General features: G+C 34.4%; 1 protein-coding gene across 1 annotated transcript in view; it reads left to right on the top strand.

Annotated features, from left to right (window-relative positions):
- The window catches only part of TTN (titin), a 242,891-nt gene that overhangs the window by 97,184 nt on the left and 119,317 nt on the right, over positions 1-26,390 (top strand). Inside the window, exons 119-158 of the mRNA XM_074873084.1 lie at positions 59-136; positions 357-434; positions 628-711; positions 955-1,053; positions 2,222-2,299; positions 3,611-3,685; positions 3,851-3,925; positions 4,149-4,232; positions 4,479-4,541; positions 4,858-4,935; positions 5,161-5,244; positions 9,045-9,380; positions 11,314-11,391; positions 11,596-11,670; positions 11,876-11,959; positions 12,165-12,251; positions 12,763-12,843; positions 13,042-13,140; positions 13,360-13,443; positions 14,314-14,418; positions 14,615-14,698; positions 15,057-15,134; positions 15,349-15,432; positions 15,659-15,742; positions 15,981-16,316; positions 16,955-17,035; positions 18,022-18,105; positions 18,587-18,667; positions 19,327-19,410; positions 20,054-20,137; positions 20,342-20,422; positions 21,479-21,559; positions 22,118-22,195; positions 22,410-22,520; positions 23,790-23,870; positions 24,584-24,667; positions 24,964-25,044; positions 25,292-25,372; positions 25,633-25,716; positions 26,050-26,199. Of these exons, the coding sequence (XP_074729185.1) occupies positions 59-136; positions 357-434; positions 628-711; positions 955-1,053; positions 2,222-2,299; positions 3,611-3,685; positions 3,851-3,925; positions 4,149-4,232; positions 4,479-4,541; positions 4,858-4,935; positions 5,161-5,244; positions 9,045-9,380; positions 11,314-11,391; positions 11,596-11,670; positions 11,876-11,959; positions 12,165-12,251; positions 12,763-12,843; positions 13,042-13,140; positions 13,360-13,443; positions 14,314-14,418; positions 14,615-14,698; positions 15,057-15,134; positions 15,349-15,432; positions 15,659-15,742; positions 15,981-16,316; positions 16,955-17,035; positions 18,022-18,105; positions 18,587-18,667; positions 19,327-19,410; positions 20,054-20,137; positions 20,342-20,422; positions 21,479-21,559; positions 22,118-22,195; positions 22,410-22,520; positions 23,790-23,870; positions 24,584-24,667; positions 24,964-25,044; positions 25,292-25,372; positions 25,633-25,716; positions 26,050-26,199 (3,897 nt within the window). The remainder of the gene's footprint in view (positions 1-58; positions 137-356; positions 435-627; positions 712-954; positions 1,054-2,221; positions 2,300-3,610; positions 3,686-3,850; positions 3,926-4,148; positions 4,233-4,478; positions 4,542-4,857; positions 4,936-5,160; positions 5,245-9,044; positions 9,381-11,313; positions 11,392-11,595; positions 11,671-11,875; positions 11,960-12,164; positions 12,252-12,762; positions 12,844-13,041; positions 13,141-13,359; positions 13,444-14,313; positions 14,419-14,614; positions 14,699-15,056; positions 15,135-15,348; positions 15,433-15,658; positions 15,743-15,980; positions 16,317-16,954; positions 17,036-18,021; positions 18,106-18,586; positions 18,668-19,326; positions 19,411-20,053; positions 20,138-20,341; positions 20,423-21,478; positions 21,560-22,117; positions 22,196-22,409; positions 22,521-23,789; positions 23,871-24,583; positions 24,668-24,963; positions 25,045-25,291; positions 25,373-25,632; positions 25,717-26,049; positions 26,200-26,390) is intronic.

Below are 26,390 nucleotides of genomic sequence, written 5' to 3' on the forward strand. Positions count from 1 at the left end.
ATATAAAAAAAGCTTTGAAATATACAATTCAGTTATCTTATATTTTTTCCTTTTTAAGTGCCCGAGGTGCCTAAGAGAGCTCCCCCAGAGAAAAAAATTGCTGTTCCAAAAAGAGAGGAAGCTCCAGCACCTAAAGGTACACTTGAATAAATAACATTCTTTTCTTGTTATCTTAAGCATCTTGTTCTCATCCAGTTTTGGTCTTGATTGTTAAGTGAATCTGGTTTTAGTTGTACTTCAGTTACATTAGCTATGTATCTTTTGTGTCAGTTTTGTGGATAACTGTGCTACAGATGCAGTCTTAAAACATCTGTAATTTCAGTTACTTAATATTATTATAATTCATATCTCTGAAGTGCCAGAAGTACCTAAGAAACCAGCTCCAGAAGAAAAAATACCCCATGTTCCTAAAGTAGAAGCTCCACCTGCAAAAGGTACAATACTGTTCAGTGTAATATAATTTGTTTTAGTCTTTAGAACATTGCATTTGTCTCAGCTTGTTCAGCTGTTGTGTTTTGTAAGAAAAATATGTCCATGTGTAATCTTTTTGAATGATACATTTCTGTTATGTGATGCCTTTGCCAGTTCTGCACTTCATAGGTCTAAAACGAAATACTTTTTTTTAAGTGCCTGCCGTTCCTAAGAAACCTATCCCTAAAGAGAAAGTATCTCCTGCTGTTCCTAAAAAAGTTGAGGCTCCTCCAGCTAAAGGTATGCTTTGTGCTTCCCCTGTGAATTCTGCTGTTCTGATTTAGTGACTGTGAATCATTACAGTATGTTGTATGTGTTGTGCAATACTTACAAAATTATTATTTCTAAATATTGAATCTCTATTATGTGTTATGTACTAAGTACCCTTAAGTAATTATTTGGAAATTTATTTTTAGCATTTTGCAACATTGCTTTCACAATGGAATTAGAAAAGCATACTTCTAATATTATTATCTTTCAAAGTGCCTGAAGTACAGAAGAAAGCCACTTTTGAAGAAAGAGTACTTATTACAGAAGAAAGAATATCTGTTGCCATTCCAGAGGAAATCCCACCACCTGAAGGTACACTATAAGTAGAAAACAGTGAGAAACTTGTGCCTTGTCTACAAGTCTATTTTTCTAAGATCAAGATCAGAATCCACAAAAATTTCGTGTTAGTTACCTTGTATGAGGTTTGTGTTGAACACTTTTCAGACTTGCAGGCAGTTAAGAGCATCCTGAGTGCCATTTACCATTTCAGTCTTGAATGACAGGATCCCACCCCATTGACAGGAATGGAAACTCTGCCATTGAATACAATGACCTTTGGATCAGGCTCTCATGAAATCATAGTAAGAAGTATGGATGTATAGTGTTGAGTATAGACTCTTCTAATTAGGACCGTAACCATCCATTTGTCATACTCCCTACAAAGCTCTCTGTAGCCCCGCAGATGGCGATACTATTTCTCTCCGCAACATTAGCTTCTCACAAGCTCTTTTAGTTCACATTCTCATACTCAGGGAAGGTTGACATCACTTGTTTTAAGTTAGTATAATTCCACAAAATACCTGCTTCAAGATAGCTGAAAACAACATTTGGACCGTTTTTATATCCCATTAATAACTAGCCAGTCAAGACAATTTACATATTCTATTAAAAAACATAAATGAGTTTTTAAAAGCAGATATGAATATTATCTATCTAAAATATGAACATGCACATATATATTCGTATGGATATGTGCAGTGATAATTTCTGTTTGTCTCCTGCAAATTAACCTTTTACTCCAGAATAAGTTGATGTTTCCCTGATACAGTCACTTTTGTAGATGTGCACATGCCAGGCTTTTCTTTCGATTCTTGACCTACCCTTCTCATCTTGTTCCTATACTTCTTACTTTCATGTAGCTGGATCAAGGAGTAACATCTAATTCTTTGACTGTTGTTCCCCCCCACCCTAGGCTGTTGTGGGGAAGTCTGGGGAGCTGAGGCATTCTGATGGTCTGACAGTTGACCAGTGAAGTATATTTGAGAGATACAACGACACACAATAGGGTACATGGGGCATGGTCAAAACACATCATTTAGAGCAAATGATACATATGTGTGTGCACATCACTTTCTGTATTGTGTGCATATTTGTCATTGTTATGTAGAACTTGTAAGAATTGGTCTTCATCTTCTCCATCCATCCATCCATCCATCCATCCATCCACCAAAAATACTAAAACTAATTATTTTCTTTAAAGAACCAACAGTTGAAGAATGGTCTGAAGAAGAAATAGAGGAATTGTCTATTTCCGTTCACAGAGAAGAGGTTTCTGAAGGTACGACCAAAATTCAGGAATACTAGGTGAAAGCAAAAAACTAATTTTTTATTTGTGCCAAAAATAGTGTGGATTAATATCGACTCTATTCATAAAGAAAAATTTACGACTATATAATTATGTCTCATATCTTATAAACTTTAATGCCAAGAACGTCTACAATTTCTATTTTGCTTGCATTTGTAAAGTGTAGCAGTTAATCCTGTTTTGATACAGTGAAAATTTAATTACTTGAGTGTGTGCAAAGAAGGGCAACGAAGCTGGTGAAGGGTCTGGAGCACATGTCGTAGGAGGAACGGCTGAGGGAACTGGGGTTGTTTAGTCTGGAGAAGAGGAAGCTGAGGGGAGACCTCATTGCCCTTTACGACTACCTGAAGGGAGGTTGCAGAGAGCTGGGGATGAGTCTCTTTAACGAAGTAACAAACAATAGGACAGGAGCTAATGGCCTCAAGTTGCACCAGGGAAGGTTTAGACTGGATATTAGGAAGTATTTGGTTAGGCATTGGAATGGGCTGCCCAGGGCAGTGGTGGAGTCCCCATCCCTGGAGGTTTATAAGAGTTGGGTTGACATAGCACTTAGGGATATGGTGTAGTTGAGAACTGTCAGTGTTAGGTTAATGGTTGGACTAGATGATCTTCAAGGTCTTTCCAATCTAGATGATTCTGTGATTCTGTGAAAATAATTAGGTATCTCTTGGATGTTGAGAGTTATCAGCCCTTCTTTTTTTTCATAAAAATTCTCTGTTGGAAGTTCCTATTCCACCAGGTCACTTGGATGAAGTAAAGGCCCTTCAGAATATCATGGTACACTCTGGTTCCTCAGACCATTTCATCATAAAATGACTAAGTTGTTTCCACCTGTAATGCTGTGGAGGACAGTAACACACAGTGATTGACTCAATTTTCATTACAAGTGATACCATAGAAAGTATTTTCAAGGGATGGCTTTAGTCAAGGAATTTTCTTAGTATTTGAGAGAGAGGCTTTCTCAAAGTGGACAAATTCCACCATTAGTGAACTAGTGGACAGAGGAATGGAAAGTGCTGGTTTAGTGCCTCAAATACTGAGCATTTTCAAATTCCACAGAAATACAAGATGAGACCTCAATCTCAGTTTCATTAAATTGCTTGGATGTTTTCCATTGGCTTCAGAGGGAGATGGCTTGAATGTAGATTTTGTAATACCAGAGGTGTCTGTTAGCAAAAGCTTATTCTTGTCTTACAAATATCTTGTTGCTTACCAGGGTCATAAAGACAGTAATAGATGTCAAATACTTAAACTCAAGTATTTTTTTATTTTACTCTTTTTAAGTGACTGAAGAAGAATCTTACTACATAGAGGAGAGGGTAACTGTTCCTAAAAGAGAGGAAGCCCCACCTGCTAAAGGTATACAATCTTTTCATTACAAAATATTGGTTGTTTTGTCATTCTGAGCATTATGTTGCCACTATATGTTTATCTCCATTTGTGGTTTTTTGTATTAAGGAAATGTGTGCATATTATAGTGATACTACTCCTCTTTGTAAAACTGTGTATTGTAATCTTTTAAAGTGCCTGAGAAGCATAGGAGAGTTGTCCCCGAACGAAAAGTTCCAGCTGCCCCTAAGGAAGCTCCAGGAGTTAAAGGTATAAACCAGTTCCTTATCTGGATGATGTATCTTCAAGGGAATTATGTTTGTCTTACTGTCTTGTTTGTACATGTTGACAGTGTCTATAAATGGTTGTCTCAAATTCCATCTTTGGGTTTGTGTTAACTCAGTAAAACACATTCTGATGTAGTAGCAATTACAAATATTACACATTAATATTCTTTCTCATCTTCCTTCTCATCTTACTCATTTTTCTAAAGTTCCTGAAGTTCATAAGAAAGCAGTTCCTAAAGAGAAAGTACCTGTCCCTGTGCCTAAAAAAATGGAGGCTCCACAAGCAAGAGGTATATCAGTGTTTGTTCATGTTGCAAAAAATGCTTTTTTTTGCTGCATTCCGTCTTTAACATATATGCATGTTGATAAAAAATATATCTCACATATCAAATTTCTTCAACATTAAACATGTACTTATGTCTGTGTCTACAATGTGGCCTGTGTCGTCTTGATGAGATTTATGTTATTTCGTCTTTTATGTTATGCCTGTTGGTGAAGTCAATCAGATTTTCTAAAGCTGCACAATCTTTTTTAAGAACCTGCAGAAGAACGGGTGCCCACTTTTGAGATAGAAGTTGAAGAACCTCCATCAACCAGAGGTAAACAAACTGAGAATATTATTATTATGAAGGTCTTTTTGTCTGGCCTTCCAGTATTTGTGTTTAGGCATTTTACTTAAATAAGTGTTTGTTTGCTAGTATCTGTAACATCTGTCTGGATCTCCCTTCTTTTGACTATATACTCATCTTTGTGCTATGGCAGTAAAGTACACCCTTCTGCAGTGCCTCATTTTTTGTTGCTGTTGAAGTTTACTTAGATTTTCTCTTATAACAAATCAGATTAAGTAGAAAAAACTTATATATGTCTGCATTTCAAATATTGCCATTAAATATTCTTACACTTATTATTTTTAAGTGACTGAAGTGCACAGGAAAATTATCACAGAAGAAAAAGTTGCAGTTGCTAAAAAAGAGGAGGCTCCACCGAAAAGAGGTATATAATTTTTCAGAGCTACACAAGAGAAGTCTTGCTTCAGAGTACTGATTTATATTTATAATGTCTAACTGTCTAACACAAGCTGTAATGCTCAATGTTTGCTGTCTTTTTTTATTTGACTTGAAGAAATGTCAACTCTTTACATTTGTATTTTGTCATCTGATTATGTTCATAAACTGTGATTAATTCAAAATCTTTTAAAATAAACTTTTTTTTAAAAAGTGCCAGCAGTGCCCAAGAAGCCTGTGCCAGAAGAAAAAGTACCTGTTCCAATTTCACGGAAAGTGGCAGCTCCACCACCTAAAGGTATACAACCTCCCTTGAAAGTAGAGAAAGCTTCTAAGTATCAGATGTGCATGCGCATCATACCATCTGCCTGGTTATTCAAATCCCAGTCTCTCCTGACTTGATTAGAAACAAAAAAGACCTTTGTCTTCTCCCCTGCAAAAGAATGCAGAAGGTGACAGAACAGTTATATACCTGCATTCTTTGTATTTTCTAACTACTATTTAACTTCGCTGATCACTCTGGCTGCTTAAGAGCTTTGGAAAGCTGAGTGAAGACATTTACTCAGTGAAGAAGTTAAATAAATACAAACACATTTAGAAAAAACTATCAATGTTTTATAACATTGTCAATATTTAGTGAAGGGTTTCAAACTTGCAAATATGTCTTCTGTTTCTGTGATTTTCTTGTGTTTGAAAACTGATTTTGTTATGTATCCTGTATGTGTGGTATTTTGTGGTTTAAATACATTTCTGAAGAGCCTAGAAGCAAATTATTTACATCTTACTTTCATCTCAATCATTCCATCTTAATTCATGATGTGTGAATATGCTGTTAGTTTTTGATGTGTTTTAGTCTATATATCTATTATTCTTGTACTATATTTAGTATTTTAGTAGATACTATTTTAATATTTAACTATATTGCTGCTGATACTAAAATTACACGGTGTTTCAAAGTGTCTAATTTATCTGGGGAATTTATTCCTGGAACCCCCCGAACTAGCAGTCTTCAAATTACTTAGTGCATATCTAGCTACTATGCATTAAAGCTTCAGCTGGTCATTTTCTCTATTAATGTAAATGTTTTTATGTTTGTATGTCTGGTGTGATTGTTGTGTTTATTATAAGTATCTTTGCTATGTAAATGTGTACTATTTCCCCATAATTGTTTGTCCATAATTCTTTCGGATGAACTTCAGAAAATGTGTTATTTCTTTTAGAATTTAGTATTCTTACAATTGCTATCTTTAAAGTCCCAGAAGCACCAAAGAAAATTGCCAGACAAGAAAGAGTATCCATTGCTGTTCCAAAAAGAAAAGTGTCTCCACCACCAGAAGGTACTCCTACCCATGGATTTAATCTATGAACAGACTGTCCTCATGCAGTACCACCAGAGCTTCAAGCCTGCTAGTCTGGCATCTTTCTTGAAGTTTTAATGTTAGAATCATAGAATCATTTAGGTTGGAAAAGACTCTTAAGATCATCAAGTCCAACTGTTAACCTAACACTACCAAGTCCACCAGTGTGTTCCACCATAGTCCCCAGGGAAATTTAACAGTCTTTGAGAAACCCTAGAGACATATTTTACCCAATTACTCTGGGTTTGGGAGGTGTCAGGAAATAGTAGTTAGTTGTCTAAGAAACCCCAAATGGGATATTTATTATTGTACATGATATTACACGAGAGAAAAATATTAACATTAAACTCTGTCTTTAAAGTACCAACAGAAGAAGAACACTGGGCTATGTCAGAGGAAGTATCCATTTCTCTTCACACAGAAAAGGAGATTTCATACACAGGTATGAATGGACTAAAAACATTCTATGTCCAGATTTACATCTTGTCATCTACTTAATAAACAGACAAACAAAACCACGACAAAACACAGTTTCATGTCCTGTGCGGATTGTCAGTTTATCCTGAAAGTGAAGCTTGTAGGATACCACAGGACAGTATTCCATTCTCATAAAAGACTTAAATCTTTCCTTCTGGCTTAGTGCTGTTGTCACAGTGGAAGCCCAACCATTTCACTAGGTCATCCTTTGCAAATCTTGCCACCTGTCTGACCTTTTTGGGGAAACAGGGCAGCCTTTTCCTTCATTTATATTAACATGCTTTCCTCTTCTGGAAAGAAAGCCTGTCCTTTCCTGCTTTGTTATACCAATTCCTCACCTAAATCTGAATGTCAGAGAAAAAACCTTTACCTCTGCTGTTGCCTGCCTGGCTGAGACACTTAGCAGAATCCCATATATTGGACCTGCCAGCTCAAGGGCTTTCAACAAATCCACAGTTTTTAAAGAAATAGAATAAAGAAATAGATTGGAGGCAATCTATTGATTTGTGAAAAATGACCCACAAGATGCCTCTTACTACTTTCAGACCTGCTGCTGTTGATAAACAGCATTATCATATTCATATCATGAAAGATTAATACAATCACATCAGTATGAAGTTAAATAATCTATTTAGTCTCTTTATTAGAGAATGATGGGGGGACAGGCAGATCATGACTACTAAGAGGAGGATGGAAGATCTTTGACTGGCTTTCTGTAAGGCAGGGGTAATATACCAGCTGGCCTGGAATGTCAAAGCAGAAGAACATTAAATGCAACAGTTCTTCTGTGGGATACCAGAGGTGTTGTAGCTAGGACAAAAGAATCCTGATATTTCTGGCAAGGGCACTCATGCACAGTGCAGTTTGTTATCAAATCAACCAAAGTTACCAGTTCCAATCAATTTTAGTTTAAGATTTCAAACACAGATGTACCTGGCACTTGCAATTAAATATCAAGCAGTGCTTTGCCAGAAAATATTTAAAGAGCTGGTCAGTTTTCACATTCCCCCCAAAATAACACCCACTCAGCAAGCATCGAGACCTGTGGCATCCACTCATCTACGCTCACTGTAGCTTGTCATGAAGAAAGCATAGACAAAATGGATTCCATCTCTTAAGAAGATCAGAAAAGATCTGCAGTCTGTTAAGAAAATACCAAATTGAAAAGTCTAGTAGTCTCCCAGACATCAAAATGCTGGGGTAATATTCTGTGCAGCTTCCAGCTATATTGGTCAAAAATTTCCCAAGACACCTGCCTCAGAAGACAAGACTCATGCACTGCTGCTCTGAAAAAGAGAATATGTTGCTTAAACATAGCATGCATTCTTTCCTGAATAAATCTTAAAAACTCAACATATTCACACCTTAATCTTTTGGAAATTTTCCTGTTCTTATAGGAAATGGCTCCTTGCCACGCCTGAACAAACAAGCCACTTTGTAAGGGGACAGACAACGAAAAATGCCTTCCTCACTGAGCAATTAATTCTTTTGCCTTTAATTAGACCAGAGCTCTTATCCATTGTTAGTCACTAACAAAGGTTTTCTCTGTGTGCTCCCTCATCTTCATCTGGAGTTTCCTATGCAAATTTTTTGTTACCAGTGATCTATTACTGAGGTACTGAAAAGTGTCACTGCTGTGGAGAGGGGCTGCCACAGAGGACAGTGGGTTCTAGGGATTTTGTAATTGGATGAATTTGGACTTTGAGTTCTGCCCATTAGCAAGCTTAACTTCACTGCTGGAATCAGTGGATGAATCACTGCTGCTTATATTGGGATCTTGAAATGTTTCTTGTTACATAATTGAAAAAACAGCCTAATGGCTTCCATAGTTACATGTCCAGTGTCAATAAGCACCCTTGTCTTTTACATGTCAGCCATGTATTTGTAAGATATGTTTTTGTGTTTCTTGCCAGGAATATTTTTGCTTTTAAACAACATTTTTTAAAAATTCTTAAATGTAAATGTACTGTATCTTTTAAGTGCCTGATGTACCAGAGAGGGCTATCATTGAAGAAAGAGTACAAGTTTATCCTCCTAAAAAAATGGCAAGACCACCAGCCAAAGGTATATTGGATAAAGTATTGAAATACAGTAACAATATTTTGTGTGTCTTCTATGTTTCATGTACAGTGAATACTGATTTGTTTTGTATGAAATGTTCTTCCTTTGATTTAATTCTTATTTGACAATGCCTTGTGATCCTTATTGTTAGTAAGATCTATGTGCTAAATTGTAAGATTCTTTCAATTGATATCTTTTTAAGTGCCTGAAGTACGCAAGACAGTTGTCCGAAAAGAAAAAGTATATGTTGAAGTTCCTCAGTATGAAGAGGAAGAAGAGATTCCAACATACGAAGAGGAAGAAGCCACCAGATATGAGAAGGAAGTAATCCATTACAAGGAGGAAGTCCACCATTATGAAGAAGTTAGTCACTATGAGGAGGAAGTTCCTCAGTATGAAGAAGTTCCTCAATATGAAGAGGAAGAAGTCACCCATTATGAAGAAGAAGCTGCTTATTATGAAGAAGAAGTTCCTGCATATGAGGAGGAAGAGTCAGAAGTTCCCCAGTATGAAGAGGAGGCTCCCCCACCAGTTAGAGGTATACTTTAATTTTAGGATTTGTGTGAGAAAAAGTAGTACCTTTTCATTCTGTTAATATACCAAAGTTTTGGTTTAATATGTTCTAGTGTGCTTCACAGTGTGCCTTTTTTCAAGATGCTTAATGATTAGTATATAGTGTAGAAAACATGTGATGCCTGTATGTCTACTCTTTACTACTGCCTCTTTATTTAAATGTTCCATGTCATATATGATCATTTCTCTTTCATATGAAGTCTGTATAACCCACTAAGAAAATTTAACTGAACTCTACTTCAGCCTTGTCTGGGATCTAAGTTTGCTATCAGACTGTGCTTGAAATACTTAGAAATGTTTATGAGAATTCTGCAATCACAGACAAAAAATATGTTTATCTAGAAAATAGGTAGGTTAACTGAAAATAACTGATTTAGGAACACAAGTAGAATTTACTTCCTCTCAGAAATCTTTGAAAACCCTATAGTTGTTTTTTATTTATTTCTTGAAGGGAATAATATATTTTAATGGAAAGCAAAGATGTAAAATTTCTATTAAATTACCATGTTCAAATACTCTTAGTTTTAGGTGTTTTCCTTAGGAATAATTTTTATGGTACTGGTGTAAATTTTCAACATTATTAGTACAGGATGAACATACTATTCACTACTTACAGAGGACAACTAGGTCATGCCAAGATCTCAGTAATAAAGCCTTTCTACATCGTAATATAAAGTTATAGACTAGCTATATCCGATTTTCCAAAATTACATAACCATCTAAGAGTACTTAATAATGTATATTTTACAGTCCTGATTCAAATCATTCTATAGCATTTCTTCCCCAAGAAGTTCAGAATTTCTTTTGACTAATCAATGAATGCCAAAACTATATTTAACATTGTTTGCACTAGAATTTTGTCATATTGATTAGTGTATTTTACCTAGTAAAGGAAAGTCCAGGCTGTACACTGCAAAAGCCAGGTTAATCCTGAACAGGAAGATTAGGGTTAGCTAACATTTCCTTTGACTCTATCATAGTAGTTAAGTTTAATTCATACATGCTCCAAACTTTCTTCAGTATGCTCAGAGCCGGTGGGATTACTCTTCTGTCATTATAAGACTTGTATGGATATTTCTGGGTTTTGGAGTATAGAAAACGTTAAGATACATTTTAGTTTAAACCGTTGCCTCACTGCAGTTAAAGGGAAAATCTGTTGATTTCAGCAGTGTCAGATTATTATTTTTTTCCATCAAAGTAAACCACTCTTAAACATTGCCACTACCCAACGAATTGTGGTATAAACTGCTGGTTACTTACAATGTGTCCATAGTTATGTGTTTGAAGTAAATCAGTTGATAAACTTGATGTGCTTACTTTTTACATGTAGAAAGCACTTCGAAATTTCTGAGAAAGAAAATGTAATCAGCAATATATATTCAATACATATACAAAACTGTTTTCTTCAACACGATCAGGTGCAACCTATTACATGCCTGAGAAGAGTTAGGATCATAGCTTTAGGGGAAAATAAGGAGAAGTACCAAAACCAATAAGTATCTAATACAGCAAGTAGTTGTTCATTTAATGTTTGTAATCAACATCCAAAAATTGAAGGGAAAAAAAAAAAAGTATTTTTGCAAGTTTCCCTACCATCACACTTATCTTCTTCAATAGCTGGTTCTAAAAAGTCAAACTCTGTCTTAACTCAATCTTTTGATCAGCAAATAAGCCTCTGAAGATAAAAGCGTTTTTATTGATGGTGTCAATGGCTGAGCAGGGAGAATGGACATAATAGCAGTTCATATAATTTGTTTGCTATTTTATTTTGTCTTAATAATCAAACCATCTTAAATCATAGCTGTATGTTTTGAGTATGTATTTGTGATGCTTGCTTGCACTTAATGTTCCTGTTGATTTAGAACTAAATACCTAAAACATTAATGGTATCTTTCAAGTGCCTGAGGTTCCCAAGAAGCCTGTTCCAGAGGAAAAAGTACCTATTCTGAAGAAAAAAGAAGCTCCTCCAGCAAAAGGTATATATCATCTCTTTATCTTAGCAGACATGCTCTGAACATGTAATTCACAGTATTTTTCAGATACCTTACTTGATCATTACTTTTTCCTGTTCTTTTTGGAGGGGGATCTTAATATAAAATGTTTGTGCCACTGTCTTTTTTGTTTAATTTCTATTTTGACTAGTTTGTGGATTATTTTTTAACCAAAATAATTTTTTGAAGTGCCTGAGGTGCCAAGGAAACCTGTACCTGAAAAGAAAGTCCAAGTGCCAAAGAAGGAAGCTCCCCCAGCTAAAGGTATATGAACTTGTAATTAGCTGTGATCAGAAAGAGCTTCTAGATTTCATTTCTCTTCTCACTTGTGTTAAACACGAAGATAGTAAAAGGATTGTTACTCTTAAGATTTGTGATTCTTTTGTGTTCAGTTGTTTAGTGTCACTGGTTTGTGTGTCATGTTGTTTTAGATTCTTATGCCAAGCTAAATTTACAATATCTTACTAAGTTCCAGAAGTGCTGAAGAAACCTGTGCCAGAAGAGAAGATTCCCGTTCCTGTACCAAAAAAGAAGGAAGCTCCACCAGCCAAAGGTATATCAGCTCTTGACTAAATGTGTTAAAAAAACATATTTTAAAAACCAGTCTTTGTTCACCTTTCCTCTTTAATGTAATGTAGAGTGAAAAGAGTTTTCTATTCTTGACAGTTCTTTGTCATTCCACTTTACTGATTCATATCGTTGTTCTTTACCTTATGGTTCAAAAATGAAATTCTTAAACTACAATAATATTTTTAAAGTGCCTGAAGTACCAAAGAAACCTGTGCCAGAAGAGAAGGTACTTGTCCCAGTGCCTAAAAAAGTGGAAGAACCTCCACCAGCCAAAGGTACACCAGTTTCTGGTTCAACTGCATAATTCTAGTTTTGTTTCTTCATCTTTAGAAGACTGCAATCCCATTCCTCATCTTAGTGTGTTTGATACTGAACCACTCACTGACCTGTTTTTGATCAGGACACTGTAATGTGGCCATATCTGTTAGTCATGGGTGCTATGCTTATTCTACACTTTGAAAATGTCTATGTTCGTGTCTTGTCTCTGTCTTTTGGATCTTATATCTCTAAATTATTTAAAATTACTTGCTGTTTCAAAAACAGATGCTCCAAAAGATAAACAACGTGACTTAACAGCCAGACTTCTCCCTTAGCCTTATTACGACAATTTGTAATGCTGTAGTCTATATGTTTGTAGGTTTACATCTGTGCATAAATCTGTGGATAAAATCAATGTTTCAACTTTTACCATATTTGTGTAATCTTAATATCAGTTATACAGTTATCATTTTACTATGGTTTATGTTACATTGAAAATTAATTTCTTAAACAAAAATATCTTTAAAGTGCCTGAAGTGCCCAAGAAAGTTCCAGAAAAGAAAGTACCTGTCCCTGTATATAAAAAGCCAGAACCTCCACCAGCCAAAGGTATCTCTTCTTATAACTGAATATGTGGATGATGATTCTTACTGTTTCTGTCTGTTTGTTATTAGAATTTAACTGAAGTATCATAGCAGTTTGTGGGGAATGTACTTGCTAATTCATACTCTTTAACTTCTGTGTAAATTGTCTCTCAGTTTGTGACGTTGTGTCTAAGTTTTTTACAATTAAATACTATCTTTGAAGTGCCAGAAATACCAAGACCTCCGCCTGAAGAGGTACCTATTTTTGTTTCTGAAGAAGAAGAAGAGGAAGAGGAAGCTGTTCCAGAGATACCAGCAAAAGGTACACCATTCCTTCTTGAAAATTATCAGAGAGCTTTGTTCAGTTCATTAATAGACCTTCATCTCTATTGATTGTTTTAAACTGGATGTAAACTTTAATTATCATTCCGAGGGGACTTTTCTTATTATTATTGGTCTTTGTGACTTTGTTCCGTGGTTTTAGTAGTTTTGATGCTCTAAAACTAATGGAAAATTTCTTACCAAAACAATATCTTTAAAGTGCCAGAGGTGCCCAAGAGAGCTGTCCCAGGAGAAAAAGTACCTGTTGCAGTTCCTAAAGTAAAGAAAATTCCACCAGCTAAAGGTATATCACATTGTGGTGTATGCAGATAAATCCTCTCCCTTACATTTTCATATTTCAGTGGAACCTCACTTTAAAAATCAATTTATACTCACGTAAAGTCAGGTCCTTGGTTCTAGTACCCACTGTAGTGAGCAGTGCTAGGTCTCGGGCAGGGCTTCATTGTCTATTTTGTTATTGAATTCAGTGGGCTGAGAATCAGGCCTCGAATGATCTGCTTGTTTTCCATTTTAAGTGATTGCTGTGGATGAAAGAATTCATTGTGATGCCATTATTCAGAACTAATGTTTAAATTAATGTAAATTTGGTTTAAACAAAATACCAGGAATAATATTTTATGGGTCTTTACCTGGATATTCTTCAGGGAGATCATTCTGACATGTACTTTGAGAGTATTCTAAAATCTCAAGCCTTTTAGCTAAACTTATATAAAATAAAACTAGAAAATATACCCTAAATGAGATATTCAGAGTGGAGGCAGACTGTTGCAGAGGCCACCGTTTGGTGCTGAGCAAGTTCTACCTTAGAAGCTAAGTTTTTTAGAAAAAAATTGAAAAGCAGACACTTGAAGTTTTTTATGTAAAAAATTAGATGTTGATAATCTTCTACAACCTCTCATTTGTAGCATATCTTGCTAATGTTTTCTGTTGGCAATGATATTGTGTAATTAAGAGTTGGGCAAAAGAGCTAATCCTCATTTAATCTTTATACCCCAATTGCACTTGCTGTTTTCGGGGAGTGAAAAATAACTAATAGAGTTTCCCTTATTTTTATTACTATTGTTACTTTGAAGTTTCTGTCTTTGTGTCTTATGTTATGACCTTTTCTTTGTGTTGTCGTGAAAGTAAAGTTCTTAAATTAATATCTTTAAAGTACCTGAGGTGACAAAGAAAGTTGTGCCTGAAGAAAAGGTTCCCATTTTTGTTCCTGAGGAAGAAGAAGAGGAAACTATTCCAGAGGAAATTATACCAGCAAAAGGTACATGATCTTTTCTTGCAAGTTACTCATGAGATCTTTTGGGTTCATTAAAATTCATCTTTATTTCTTGTTCTAAGTTGTATGTAAATCTTAATGATCTTTTGGGGGAGCTTTTGATCTTTTTTTCATGTTTTTTCATGCTTTTAATGCTCTGAAACTAATTTTAAAATGTGTTTGCAAAATAATATCTTTAAAGTGCCAGAGATTCCTAAGAAACCTGTCTCAAAAGAAAAAATACCTGTACCCACTCCTGAGAAAATGGAGCTTCCTCCAGCAAAAGGTACACAAATTAATACCTAAGAAAACAGTGTGTTGTTATTCTCATTCAGTGTCTCTATTTATTTTATTTTGTTCATTATTTATGTTAGTTTTGTGTCCCTGATGTCTTTCTGTATTGATGTCTGAGTGCCTGTCAAATTCCTAGTGAAAAATAAGTTCTGAAATTATTTGACTTGTTCAAGAAGTCTTACTATGGATATAAAGTGTCTTCTGTTTTTATTTCTGTTTCATCCTTAAAACATTTAAAATGTATTCTGCAGGTCACTTCTCATTTCATTATGTCTGTTTGTATGTATTTTCTGTTGTCTTTCTCATACTACTAGCAGATGATATTCTTAAAATAAATAATGTCTTTAAAGTGCCTGAGATGCCTAAGAAACCTGTTCCTGAAGAGAAAGAACCTGTTCCTAAAAAGGTGCCAGCTCCACCAGCCAAAGGTATTGCAGTTTGTAAATGCTGTTATCATTAACAGATAACATTCTTCATACACGCTGAGTTCAGCAATGGACATTTTAGTGTATCTGTCTTGTGTTATATTTGTCATTATACTATTTGTTTGTAAGTTTTTGTTCTGCTCTTCATAAGCTTCTGGGTTTGTGCCTATTTAAAAATTGTGTAAAAAACCACTGAAGCTAGGTCCTATCTTTAAAGTACCCAAGATGCCTAAGAAGGTTGTTCCTGAAGAGAAGGTACCTGTTGCCCCCCCTGAAAAAGTGGAGGTTCCAGCTGCAAAAGGTATATGTACTCCTGATTATAATTAATATTTATGCTAAAAATACTCAACCTTCTTCTTTCTAACTTTTGTCTTTCTTGTATGAGATTTCTGCTTGGATTTATGTCAAAACTCTTCATTATCAATGTTCACATTGTAGTGCCATAAAGCTCTGTTTCTTGTGGTTTTTACATGTACTGCTTTAAGGTGATTTTTTAAAATTGCTAAAAGAAATCCATATCTTTAAAGTCCCTGAGGTGCGTAAAAGAGCTGTTGCAGAAGTGAAGGTGCCTGCTGTTGTGCCCAAACCCAAAGAACCTACACCAACTAAAGGTACAGATATATTTCTTCTTATTCCTCCCAAAGATTTGTTTTTCCTCCTCATTCCTAAAATCTTTTATAATATATATACTGTTTCAGGAGCATGTTCTTATATTTGAATAAAACTTATACTTGTTACTTGGCTATCAAGTACATTTTCTGTTCTATGTGGGTCATCTTGAGTAACTGTAAAAAAAAAAAAAAAAAGATAAATAATTGTAAGGTAGTAACAATAATACTGTTTCTAAAGTGTCCGAAGTACCCAAGAAACTTGTCCGGAAAGAAAAAGTCCCTGCTCCTGCTCCTGCGGTGGAGAAGTATGAGTATACATATGAAGAGTATGAGAAGTACGAGACATATGAAAGTATTGGAGAGTTTGAGAAAGTTCAGGAAACTGAAGAAATTGAGGCATATGAGGAACCCGAAGAACCTGAGAGATATAAGGAGATTCAGGAACAGGAATATGAAGAGGAGGCTGAGGAGAAAGAAGATTTCTATGAAAAGTATGAGTTTAAGGAGAAGGAAGAGATCTCTGAGAAATATGAGGAGGTATATGAGGAGGCTTACGAAATCCAACCAGCTATAGGTACATCAAGTCATGATTTCTTTATTCTTATAGTTTGTTGAATTTCCAGCTACTGCTTAAGCCGCCTTTTTGTGTTTATTTTTATTTTTCCCCTTTTGTAGTCCTATGTGTATTTGTTGCTGATAATGATAAATCCATTCAAAGATTGTTTCTCTACTCCTTCCTGGAATTCTTCCCTTCAGAGTGGAATGGGAGGATTCCCCATCTTACTGCCCAAGAGTGAGCTAGTGTAGATATGACACAAGCAAAGTAAATTATTATTTTCTGAAGCACTTCAGTTTCAGCCTGAATTAAATATTTTTATGCGTCAATATATGTTTCATTTGCTCAGTTTAGCTCCTGTGAGTTAGAAATGTCACAACTCATGCAGGACCTTCCTTCTCATCTTATATATTTATGATCATAGGATCCATCATGCCAAACAGAAAGTGTATCTAAAGAGATATATAGAAAGATGTATGCTAATATTCCTTAGCTTTCATTGCTCAAGAACTCTGAGATAAATGGCTGTTTGCTTGTCTCTGCATAAATGATGAGATAGTTCCTGCACAAATGAGTGATTGCTCTGCTTGCTGTCTTTGTATCTGTTGTAAATCCTCAGAAATAACTTTAAATCCATAATGAAATGTTTTTTAAAGTGCCTAAGGTGCCTAAAAGACCTCTGCCAGAAGAAAAAGTACCTGTTCCTGTTCTTAAAAAAGAAGCTCCACCAGCTAAAGGTACATCAGCTATTAGACAAATTTAAAACCACAGCCTTCTGCCTGAGTCTTTGAATCCCCAAATCCAGTGATTTACCTATTCTGATTTGACTGCTAGACCTTTAACTTTATTTTGCAGTACAGTCAAAGACAGGGATTAAGTTATTAAAAAAGCAATATTTCTTTAACAAATCAAAACTGAGACAAGTTACTTTCCGAGGACAAAGGAAGTGCAGGAGGACCTTCAAGATTTAATTTTTGCCATCACAATATAAGTGACATTTTATACCTAATCATTGAAAACGAGCAGATGAATAAATTAATAAAAGTCTTGAGCTATAGCACTATATTAGTGAAACCCTAGTTTCCTACAGAATCCTAAAAAACTAAGACCTTCTTCAACCTAATTATTTGCTGGAGTGCATACAATCTTAATAGGTGTTTTCTGTATCAGGCTCTACAAAAGATAAGTGTCATGAATAGCAATTGTCAGTGGATGCTAGTAGAGTTTCTGTACTAGCAGCTCTGTAATTTTCTGTTCAGAGCACGCACTTTGACAGAAATTCATTTTGTGCTAACTTTTACAGTTGTTTTTCATATGAATTATCAGAATGAAATCTGGGAAAGTGTTGGTGGTTTTTTTGTAAGGATGTGTAGTTAGTTGATAGAAAATTAAAATCTTACCATATTCCAAGCTGGCATTATTTAGAGCTGATAGTTCATGAAATCTAATTGTTAAGGCTTATCCTAGTCAAAAATTCACCCAACAAGAGCAGTGTTTTTCTTTCAGTGAATACAGAAGACTCTAGCTATGTGAATCCAAGTGAAATAGACCAGATGGATGGCCTGCAAGGTCACTGCTCAATAGAATAGCAATTGAGGATACTGTATTTTGTATTTATTCTAAATTTTCTGACTCTTTGCATTGTTTGCTTTTTGTTTAACTTATATTCTTACATAATATTCAAACTGCAAAAGTTCTTAAAAAAACACCAATGTCTTTAAAGTGCCAGCAGTGCCGAAGAAACCTGTTCCAAAAGAAAAAGTACCATCTGCTGTTCCTAAAAAGGAAATTACTCCACCAGCTAAAGGTATACCTACTCTGCATTGTCCTCATGAATCATGAACTCTGATTTCAGCCTTTTGTCTTCATTACTTGTTGAGAAAGATGTGCATATGTTTTATGTCCCCACAGTGTTTTTTTCAACTGTTTGTGATTGAGTCTTTTTGCCTGTTGGTTTCAAGTCATTTGTTGAAAATATGTGAGAGTTGCTTTAAAAAATGTGTGTTCTGTCATTAAGCCACACATGAAAGTAGTTCAGAAAGAAATAATGTTTTTATTTCTTCTGAAAAGGAAGGAGATTTCACTATCCAAATGTATGGCCATCTTTCAAGAATATTTTTTTAGTATGTTATTCTTCTATTCTAATCTTCAGAATTAACATACATATTCTTTCAGGAACCATTTAATCCTTTGTTGTTTCATGGATCTTCCTTGTTAGATTTGTTCTTCTTCTGTCTAATATATTCCAAATAACTTTGAAAGCCCTAAAAGTAAATTATATCTTAAAGGGCCAGCTGTTCCCATAAGAACTGTCCCTGAAGGAAAGAAACCTACACATACACCCGAAATAGAAGTTCCACCAATGAAAGGTAAAGGAACCTTTGATAAGAGATTTTATGGAAAGGAAATATTTCTGTTGTTTTTCCCAACTAACATCTTTTAAAATGATCCTCATGTTCTTCATACCATGACAAGAGTATCTAGTCTCTAAATTCACATTCAACTCTCAGTGATAAATTGAAAATTCTGAAGCAAACATTTCAGACACGTGTTATACATGTGCTAAATAGTAAATACATTGATTTATGAATGAAAACATGTTGAGGAGCTATCGCTACTTACACTACCAGCATGTAAACCATTAGTGCTCTTACATTTGTAATATAGTTGTGAATTTAGTTTAAACTGGGGTTTTGAAGCCAATACATTGGTCGTGATATTGGTGGAGAAGTAATAGAGCAAGAGCTAGTAATTTAAAACCATTGAAGCTGTTACACATATCAGAAGGAAAAGCATGACAATACAGTGAGAAAAGCAAATGGCTTATGCTCTCTGAGAGCAGAAACTACAAATTCCTTCACATAATGGTTCTAGCAAGACAGTTCTAGAACTACTCAGTATTTCTTTCTTGAAAAGGCACAGTATTAGGGACCTCAAAGAATTTAGTTTTCTGGGTATATTTCTGTTTGGGATTTTGAAAGTTGAAAATTATTTTGAGGTTACTAAAAGAAAGCTAATATCTTTGAAGTTCCTGAGTTTTATAAGAGAGCTGTCCTTGAAGAGGAAGTACTCACCATTATTCCTAGAGAAGAGGAGCCTCCTTTGTATGAAGGTACATCAATGACACATCTACCAAGCAGTAAATTGCAAAGAATGTATTGATTCGTGCTCTAGATTGCTCTGCAAAATGAGACATTTTCAATTCATTTTTTAGATTATTTAAAAGTAATTTCCATCCATGTCTTTGACACCCTGTCTCCCCCAAAATTTAGTTATAGATTAACATTTTTAGAATGTTTTCTTCTCCTCTAATAATGGGAGAAAGAAACATAAATAAGAGAGAGACTAAGTTTCTGATTCAGGAAAGCACATTAGCCACATTGGACCAAAGAAATGAACTTAAGTAGACACTGGTTTAAGAGCTATCCTGAGTAACAATTTTTGAGCTAGAATATAGATAGTTAACGCCAGATGAGGACATGTGAAATTCAATTGCAATCTCTATTTAGTTCTCAGAATGAAGTAACTAGAAAATAAAATTAAATATTTCTGTAAATTTGTATTTTACTAACTGGGAATGGACACTTCTAGCAACAGTAGGTAAATGATCAGGCTGAAGTGAGATATTTGAATAATTTATGTTCAAACAGATCTTTGTCCACATACATGTCTGCATTTTTGCATTGTAAGTTGTCTTTCAAATCTTGTCTTGTAAATATTGTTATAATATGTAAAATAAACTAATATCTTTAAAGAGCCTGAAGTTTATGGAGAAGTTCCAACAGAAGAAAAAATCCCTGTTATTACTCCTGGTGAACCAGAAGCTCCAGCAGCTAAAGGTACACCAACTATTCAATTAATCTATAAAGCAACATGTTCCCTACAAATTAGTTATTCATCTTCAACATTCCATCCATGTGCTAATCTGTTATTTAATGTGTTAATTCTAATGTTTCCTTAGATGTTATGTGTCTGTCATTGCTGCTTTGTTACTTACATTTTGTACATTGTAATGTTCTTTAAAAAATGTAATATCTTTGAAGTACCTGCAGTGACAAAGAAAACTGTCCCTCTGAAGAAAATACCTGCTGCTGTACCTAAAGAAGAAGCTCCTCCAGCTAAAGGTACATGACCTCCAAATGGATTTTCTCTAGCCTCTTTCAAAAGTGAGGTACCAAGTGAGAAACCCAACATGCTTGTTTTTCTTGAACAACATGACTAGGTGCTATATACACTGTTTTCTTCCATTTGATCTTGTGTTGTAAGAGTAAATTTTGTTTGTTTGTTTTTAACTTAGAAAGAGAGCGTACATACAGGGAGATCAGAAATTAAAAACATAATCATTTTGCAACCATTTACAAAGAATTCCATCTTTCTTCATATGTTAAACTAATCAACAATTATTAAGACAGAATAATTAATCATTCAGGAAAACAAATTCAAGGAACATTTTCTATAACTACTTATTTTTGTCTTGTGTTAGCAGCTGCTCAAACAGTTTGATACATTCTGCATCAAGAATTCAAAATTTAAATAGAAAAAATTAGAGAAATACAAAGAAATTTAGTACTCAGGAAATTCATAGCAGGACCAGGGATTAGCTTTATATTTTTTTGACTTCTTGTCTCATGTTCTATTTCCCATAATACTTTCTCTGACAATATATTTTTAAAAAATCTAGAAGTTTTTTTGCAGAAGCAGTCTTTGCAGTCATGTCAGGGGCTTTAGTAAGATTAAGGTAACACTTTAAATCAGGACAAACTATAAAGCCACAAAATTTTTTTCATAGAAACATAGTTTTATAATAAAATTACAGTGCTGAAGAATTCTATAGATGTTTGAAACATAATATTTAGTTAATTGCACTGGAGTTTTGCCTTGCTTTTATAAGTAATTTAAAAATTTTAAAAAATAAAACCCTTTAAATTGCCAAAATTCCTAAAGATTTTTTAATGAGAAAAAAACACATAACTACTATCTTTTCAGAGAAGAGCAATTTCAGACCTGTAAATGCTAGGAGTTAGAAAAACAGTGAACTCCAGAAAGTGAAATTGTTGAGTTGTATTCACAATTTAATACCATGTATTTTCATATTGTTCTAGTAGAATTTTTTATTGTTTTACAAAACTGTACTACTTATTTCCTAGTGCAAATTTCTAAAATAAAACAATGTTTTTAAGTTCCTGAAGTACCAAAGAAAGCTGTCCGCAAAGAAAAAATACCTCCTGCTCTACCTAAAGAAGAAGCTTCACATCTTAAAGGTACAAAAAATTTTCAGTAGGATTTGAAGGATAAAAAATATGCTTTCATATATAAATCTTTAATTATTCTGAGAGCATTCTGTCTACCATAAACTAGACTTTAGTTAGCAGCATTGGTTAGCTGCAACAGTATAAAATTAATTTAACAAAATTTTAAAACCACACGCAGTTGTTAAAGGAAAAATTAGCTTTATGGGCAAAAGAGACAATTGCAAGAGTCCCCACTATTTGCTATCAGTCCAAGGGGGTAAAAAAAAAAAAAATAGTGACAGAGCTTAGATAGACAGGGCCTATCTTGTTGTACTCAAGGAAGTAGCTCAGTTTAGAACATATACATCTTTCTTCTGGTAAGCTGCAGAGGTCAGATCAGGGTAGAATATGAGATATTTTTCTTCACTCATTTGAAAAAATCTTAATTTTGAGGGGAGATATAAAATAGACTTGTCTATCTTAAGATGAGCTTGAATATTTGATTACATTTGTTCTTTACTTTCACATTGTCTTGTTTTCTGAAGATATGCTAAGTTAATTTACATATTTAAACTAATATCTTTCAAGTACATGAAGTTTATGAGGAAGTGCACATTGAAGAAATTTCTACTGTTCATAGAAAAGAGGAGGCTCCAGCACCTAGAGGTATATATCTTCTTCATCATCTCTTCCTGCAATCTGCAAAGTCATGAACTTCAGAAAAATTAATTTATTCATGTTCAGGGTTTAGTTCTTGTTCAATGTAATTAATATTTATGTTCATTCTTTTAGTACCTTACTTACATTACAAAGTTGGGATTTTTTATGACTTCACTTTCTATTCTATATAAATTCTTAAAATGAACTAATATCTTTAAAGTGCCCACAGTCATTAAGAAAGCTGTTCCAGAAGAAAAGGTGCCTATTGCTGTGCCTAAAAAACCAGAACCTACTCCTGTGCTTAAAAGACCAGAATCTCCACCATCTAAAGGTACTTTGATAACCTAATAAAAAACTGAGGTCTTCGGTTGATAACATCTTTTCTGTTTCTTACAGTTTCTGATTTAATAGTTCATGGTCAACTTGTGTCAGATTTGTGGCATTTATGTTGTATATGTCCCTTTTCCTGTTTTTCAACTCGTCTTTCAGTCATAAAATTAAAATTAAAATCAGTAAATATCTTTCAAGTGCCTGAATTGCCCAAGAAAACTATTCCTGAAGAGAAACCTGTCCCTCTGCCTAAAAAGCCAGAAGCTCCACCTGCCAAAGGTATAGGTCAACATATCTTTTCCTTCTCCTTATTCTTCAGATTTCTTCTGTCCCTTGTTTTGTTGTCAAATCATTGAAAATTAGTTGAGTTTGTCTATTTCTTCTACTCGAGAGTAATCCATTGTGATGGCACAGAAGTTTTATCAGAAACTAGTCAAAGGGACTAAAAATAAGGAAAACTCTAGCTGAGTCAACACACAGTGAGATTTATGAAACAAACCTTTTCACTTCATGGGTGTTTATAGGTACTATAAACAGCCTCAGAAATACTGTTAATATTCAAGCGAGAAGTATACACTTCCTCTTTCACATTGCTCATGTTAAATTTAGGTGTCAATTGATTTAATTTTGAATGGAAATAGGATTAGGTACAAAAACCAGTTGTTACAATTCATTAAGATATTTTAGAAGTCTGTCTGAACTAGCAATTTTTGTGGCATGTCACCACTGCATGACAAAAGATCCCCAGCAAAGTCGCTTCAAACTGTTATTTGCCAGAGGGATAGAATGGAGACTTTTCAGAACATGTAACTGTTGTCAGAGTATCCTTATACACCTACTTGTTCTGTCTTATTTCTCTGTATTGCATGTTTTATTTCTGTAATTCTTCAAAGTTCACTAATATCTTTAAAGTGTCCAAGGTACCTGAGAAATGTGTCTCAGAAGAGAAGGTAAATGTTGCTGTGCCTGAAAAGCCAAGAGTAACACCACCTAAAGCTTATATGTCAATAATGGTGACTCTCCGAGGAGGAGATTTCCATTTCTCTTGGGCAATAGGGTTTACAGTAAAAGACAAAATTACCCTTTATTTCTCATTTGTAAAAAATCCTACTAGTATGTAATAGTACACAGCATTTTTTGCATGACATATCTCTTCTTACATCTGATATTATGTTTCTTTCTGATATGCTTCTTGTGAGACTTTTCTTAATAATTTACATATTTTTAAATGCCTTAAATATAACAAAAATGAATGCTGTTTTCTTTAAAGTGCCAGAGGTGCCCAAGAAGATTCCAGAAGAGAAAGTACCCATCGCTGTGCCTAGAAAACCAGCACCACCAGCAGCCAAAGGTATGTTGTACTACAGGTAACTAAAATTTGTAAGAGAAAAAAACTCTGCCTTGATTGTGCGGATTAGTTTTTTGATTGTTTGTTTGTGTTGTCCTATTAGTTTCATTTTCTGTGCCCACAGTTCTATATATGTTACTGTTTTGAAAATCCTTTTTTTTGAATCATAGCTGTAATCAGCGTACTAGTGTGTTAGAAATACTGATGTGACTGGACAGAGATGAGACTGATACTTGAGAACCACAGCAGAAACCTTGAAGAGAAAACACAGCGTTTATTTTCTGAAATACTCCCAACTAACAGTGAAAAATTAACTCCAACAGAGAGTTTAATAATTTCAAAGTATAGAATAAGTGATACAGATGTCTAACACTGCAGAAAGCCCTCCATGTATAGATGAAAAACTGATACCAAGGAGTCATCATATATAGAAGAATGTGACAATGAATACAGAATGGACAATAGCAGCCTTAGTCAAATGGAGATTTGGGAGGTGGTTGAATAAAATGGAAAAATAATGTTATGTAGAAGAAAAAATTCCAGAAGACTCAGCTGCTTCCTCAGACTTTACAGGGACATTAAAGAATCTATGTCAATAAACATGTCAAAACAATTGCTCTATTAAGAACCTCCTTACTTTGTAATTTCTACTGAAAAGTTTTGAACATAGCTGTAAACTTCCATATAATAACTGTAAATAATCTCTTTCCTTAAAGTGCCTGAAGCACCCAAGGAAGTAGTTGTAGAAGAGAAAATCAAAGTTGCTGTGCCTAAAAAGCCGGAAGTACCACCAGCTAAAGGTACTTGTCATTAATAAAACCAGGGCAATAATTTGTCTTACTTTCACTGATAAGACCTTTTTGATATTATTTCCTCATCTTTCTGTCTTATAAACTGTGATTTTTGTATTTCATTTTTGGAAGCAGCCTCTTTACTCCTCTCAAATGACTCTTAATCAAGATTGAGAGCAAAAATTCTATTTGGTAAAGGGTGTTATGTTTAATTGATGTTACCTGGTGTCCCTTCATTTGTTTCTTTTTCCCCTTCAATGCTATTTAATTTTCTTTAATTATTAACATAATTATTCATTTTAAAGTGCCAGAAGTGCCCAAGAAAGTCCCAGATGAGAAAATACTGGTTGAGGAGCCTAAAAAACCAGCAGTTCCACCAGCTAAAGGTACTTGTCATTACGACAAAATTAACAGAATCAAAAACATCGTTCTTTTATTGTTTTAACACTGTAGAAGACAGTACCCAAGACCTCTCTTAGAATTTTCTTCTGTTGTCAAAGTTTTTTCAAGTGAACAATTGTATTGTGTGAAAAAAATAAATCTTTATAATTAGTGTTCTCACTAATACTGTTCTGTTATGCTTCAAAGCTGTTTATGAAATTCTTACGGTAAAAGTTATTAATCTCTTTCAAGTGCCTGAGGTACCAAAGAAAGTGGTCCCTGAAGAGGTTTCAGTTAAAGTACCAAAGAAACCAGAACCTCCACCAACTAAAGGTAACTACTGTACACAATTAATGAAAAAAAACCCACTTTGTTGTCTAGGGTACCATTTTAACATATTGGTAATTTACTATAAATATTCTATAAAATATTTTTGTTTTTTAAATTGTAGTTTATGTATCTGTAACTCAGTGAGACATCAGAGACAATTTTCTGTTGTTTTTGATGTCCCTGATGTTTTTTTTCTTAGTGTGTTAACACTACAGACATATGTTTGAATTTCATACAAATAAAATTAATTACTTTCTTTAAAGTGCCTGAGGAGCCCAAGAAAGTGGTTTCAGAAGAAAAAATACACATTGCAGTTCCTAAAAAACCAGAACCTCTGCCACCTAAAGGTACATATTCAATACTGATTAAATTGCACAGAAATGTTAATCTATTTCTCTTAAATATTATCTTTTTTAAGTTTGTGTTATCCTCTTTTTTTATATTCTAATATTTATATAATGTTACAGATTGTGTTGTCTTCTTCACTTCTGAATAGTTTATACCAAGCAACAATGGCTATTAATGATGTGCACCAAGCAATATGACAAAAATACAGACTATCTATAAGGGATTTTTTTTTTTCTGATGCTGCTTGATAATTTTCACCTTGGAGTTACTGTTACCTTTTTAATTCCTATTCTTCAAATTCCTGAAAGTAAAACAAATGCATATCTTTAAAGAACCTGAGATACCGAAGAAACTTGTTCCAGAAAAGAAAATACCTGTGCCTAAAATACCAGAACCTGAGGTTGTGCCTAAAGAACAAGAACCTGTGGTTGTCCCAGAACCAGAGGCTGCACCTGAAGAACCAGAACCTCTAACAGAGAAAGGTAAATCTCAACACTAATAAAATAACAAAAGCAATATTTTTCCTCTTTAACACTTTGGTTTTCCAGGCCTTCTGTTTTCTGAGATTCTAATTTATACTTGTTCTATGTATCTGCATATGTCTGTGAAACAGACGTACATGGGTCTTTTTGAAGAACAGTGATGATAAATCTTGGATGTCTGAATTGACTGT

This window comes from Strix uralensis, chromosome 6 (genome assembly GCF_047716275.1).
Source record: "Strix uralensis isolate ZFMK-TIS-50842 chromosome 6, bStrUra1, whole genome shotgun sequence".
Lineage (NCBI taxonomy): Eukaryota > Metazoa > Chordata > Aves > Strigiformes > Strigidae > Strix > Strix uralensis.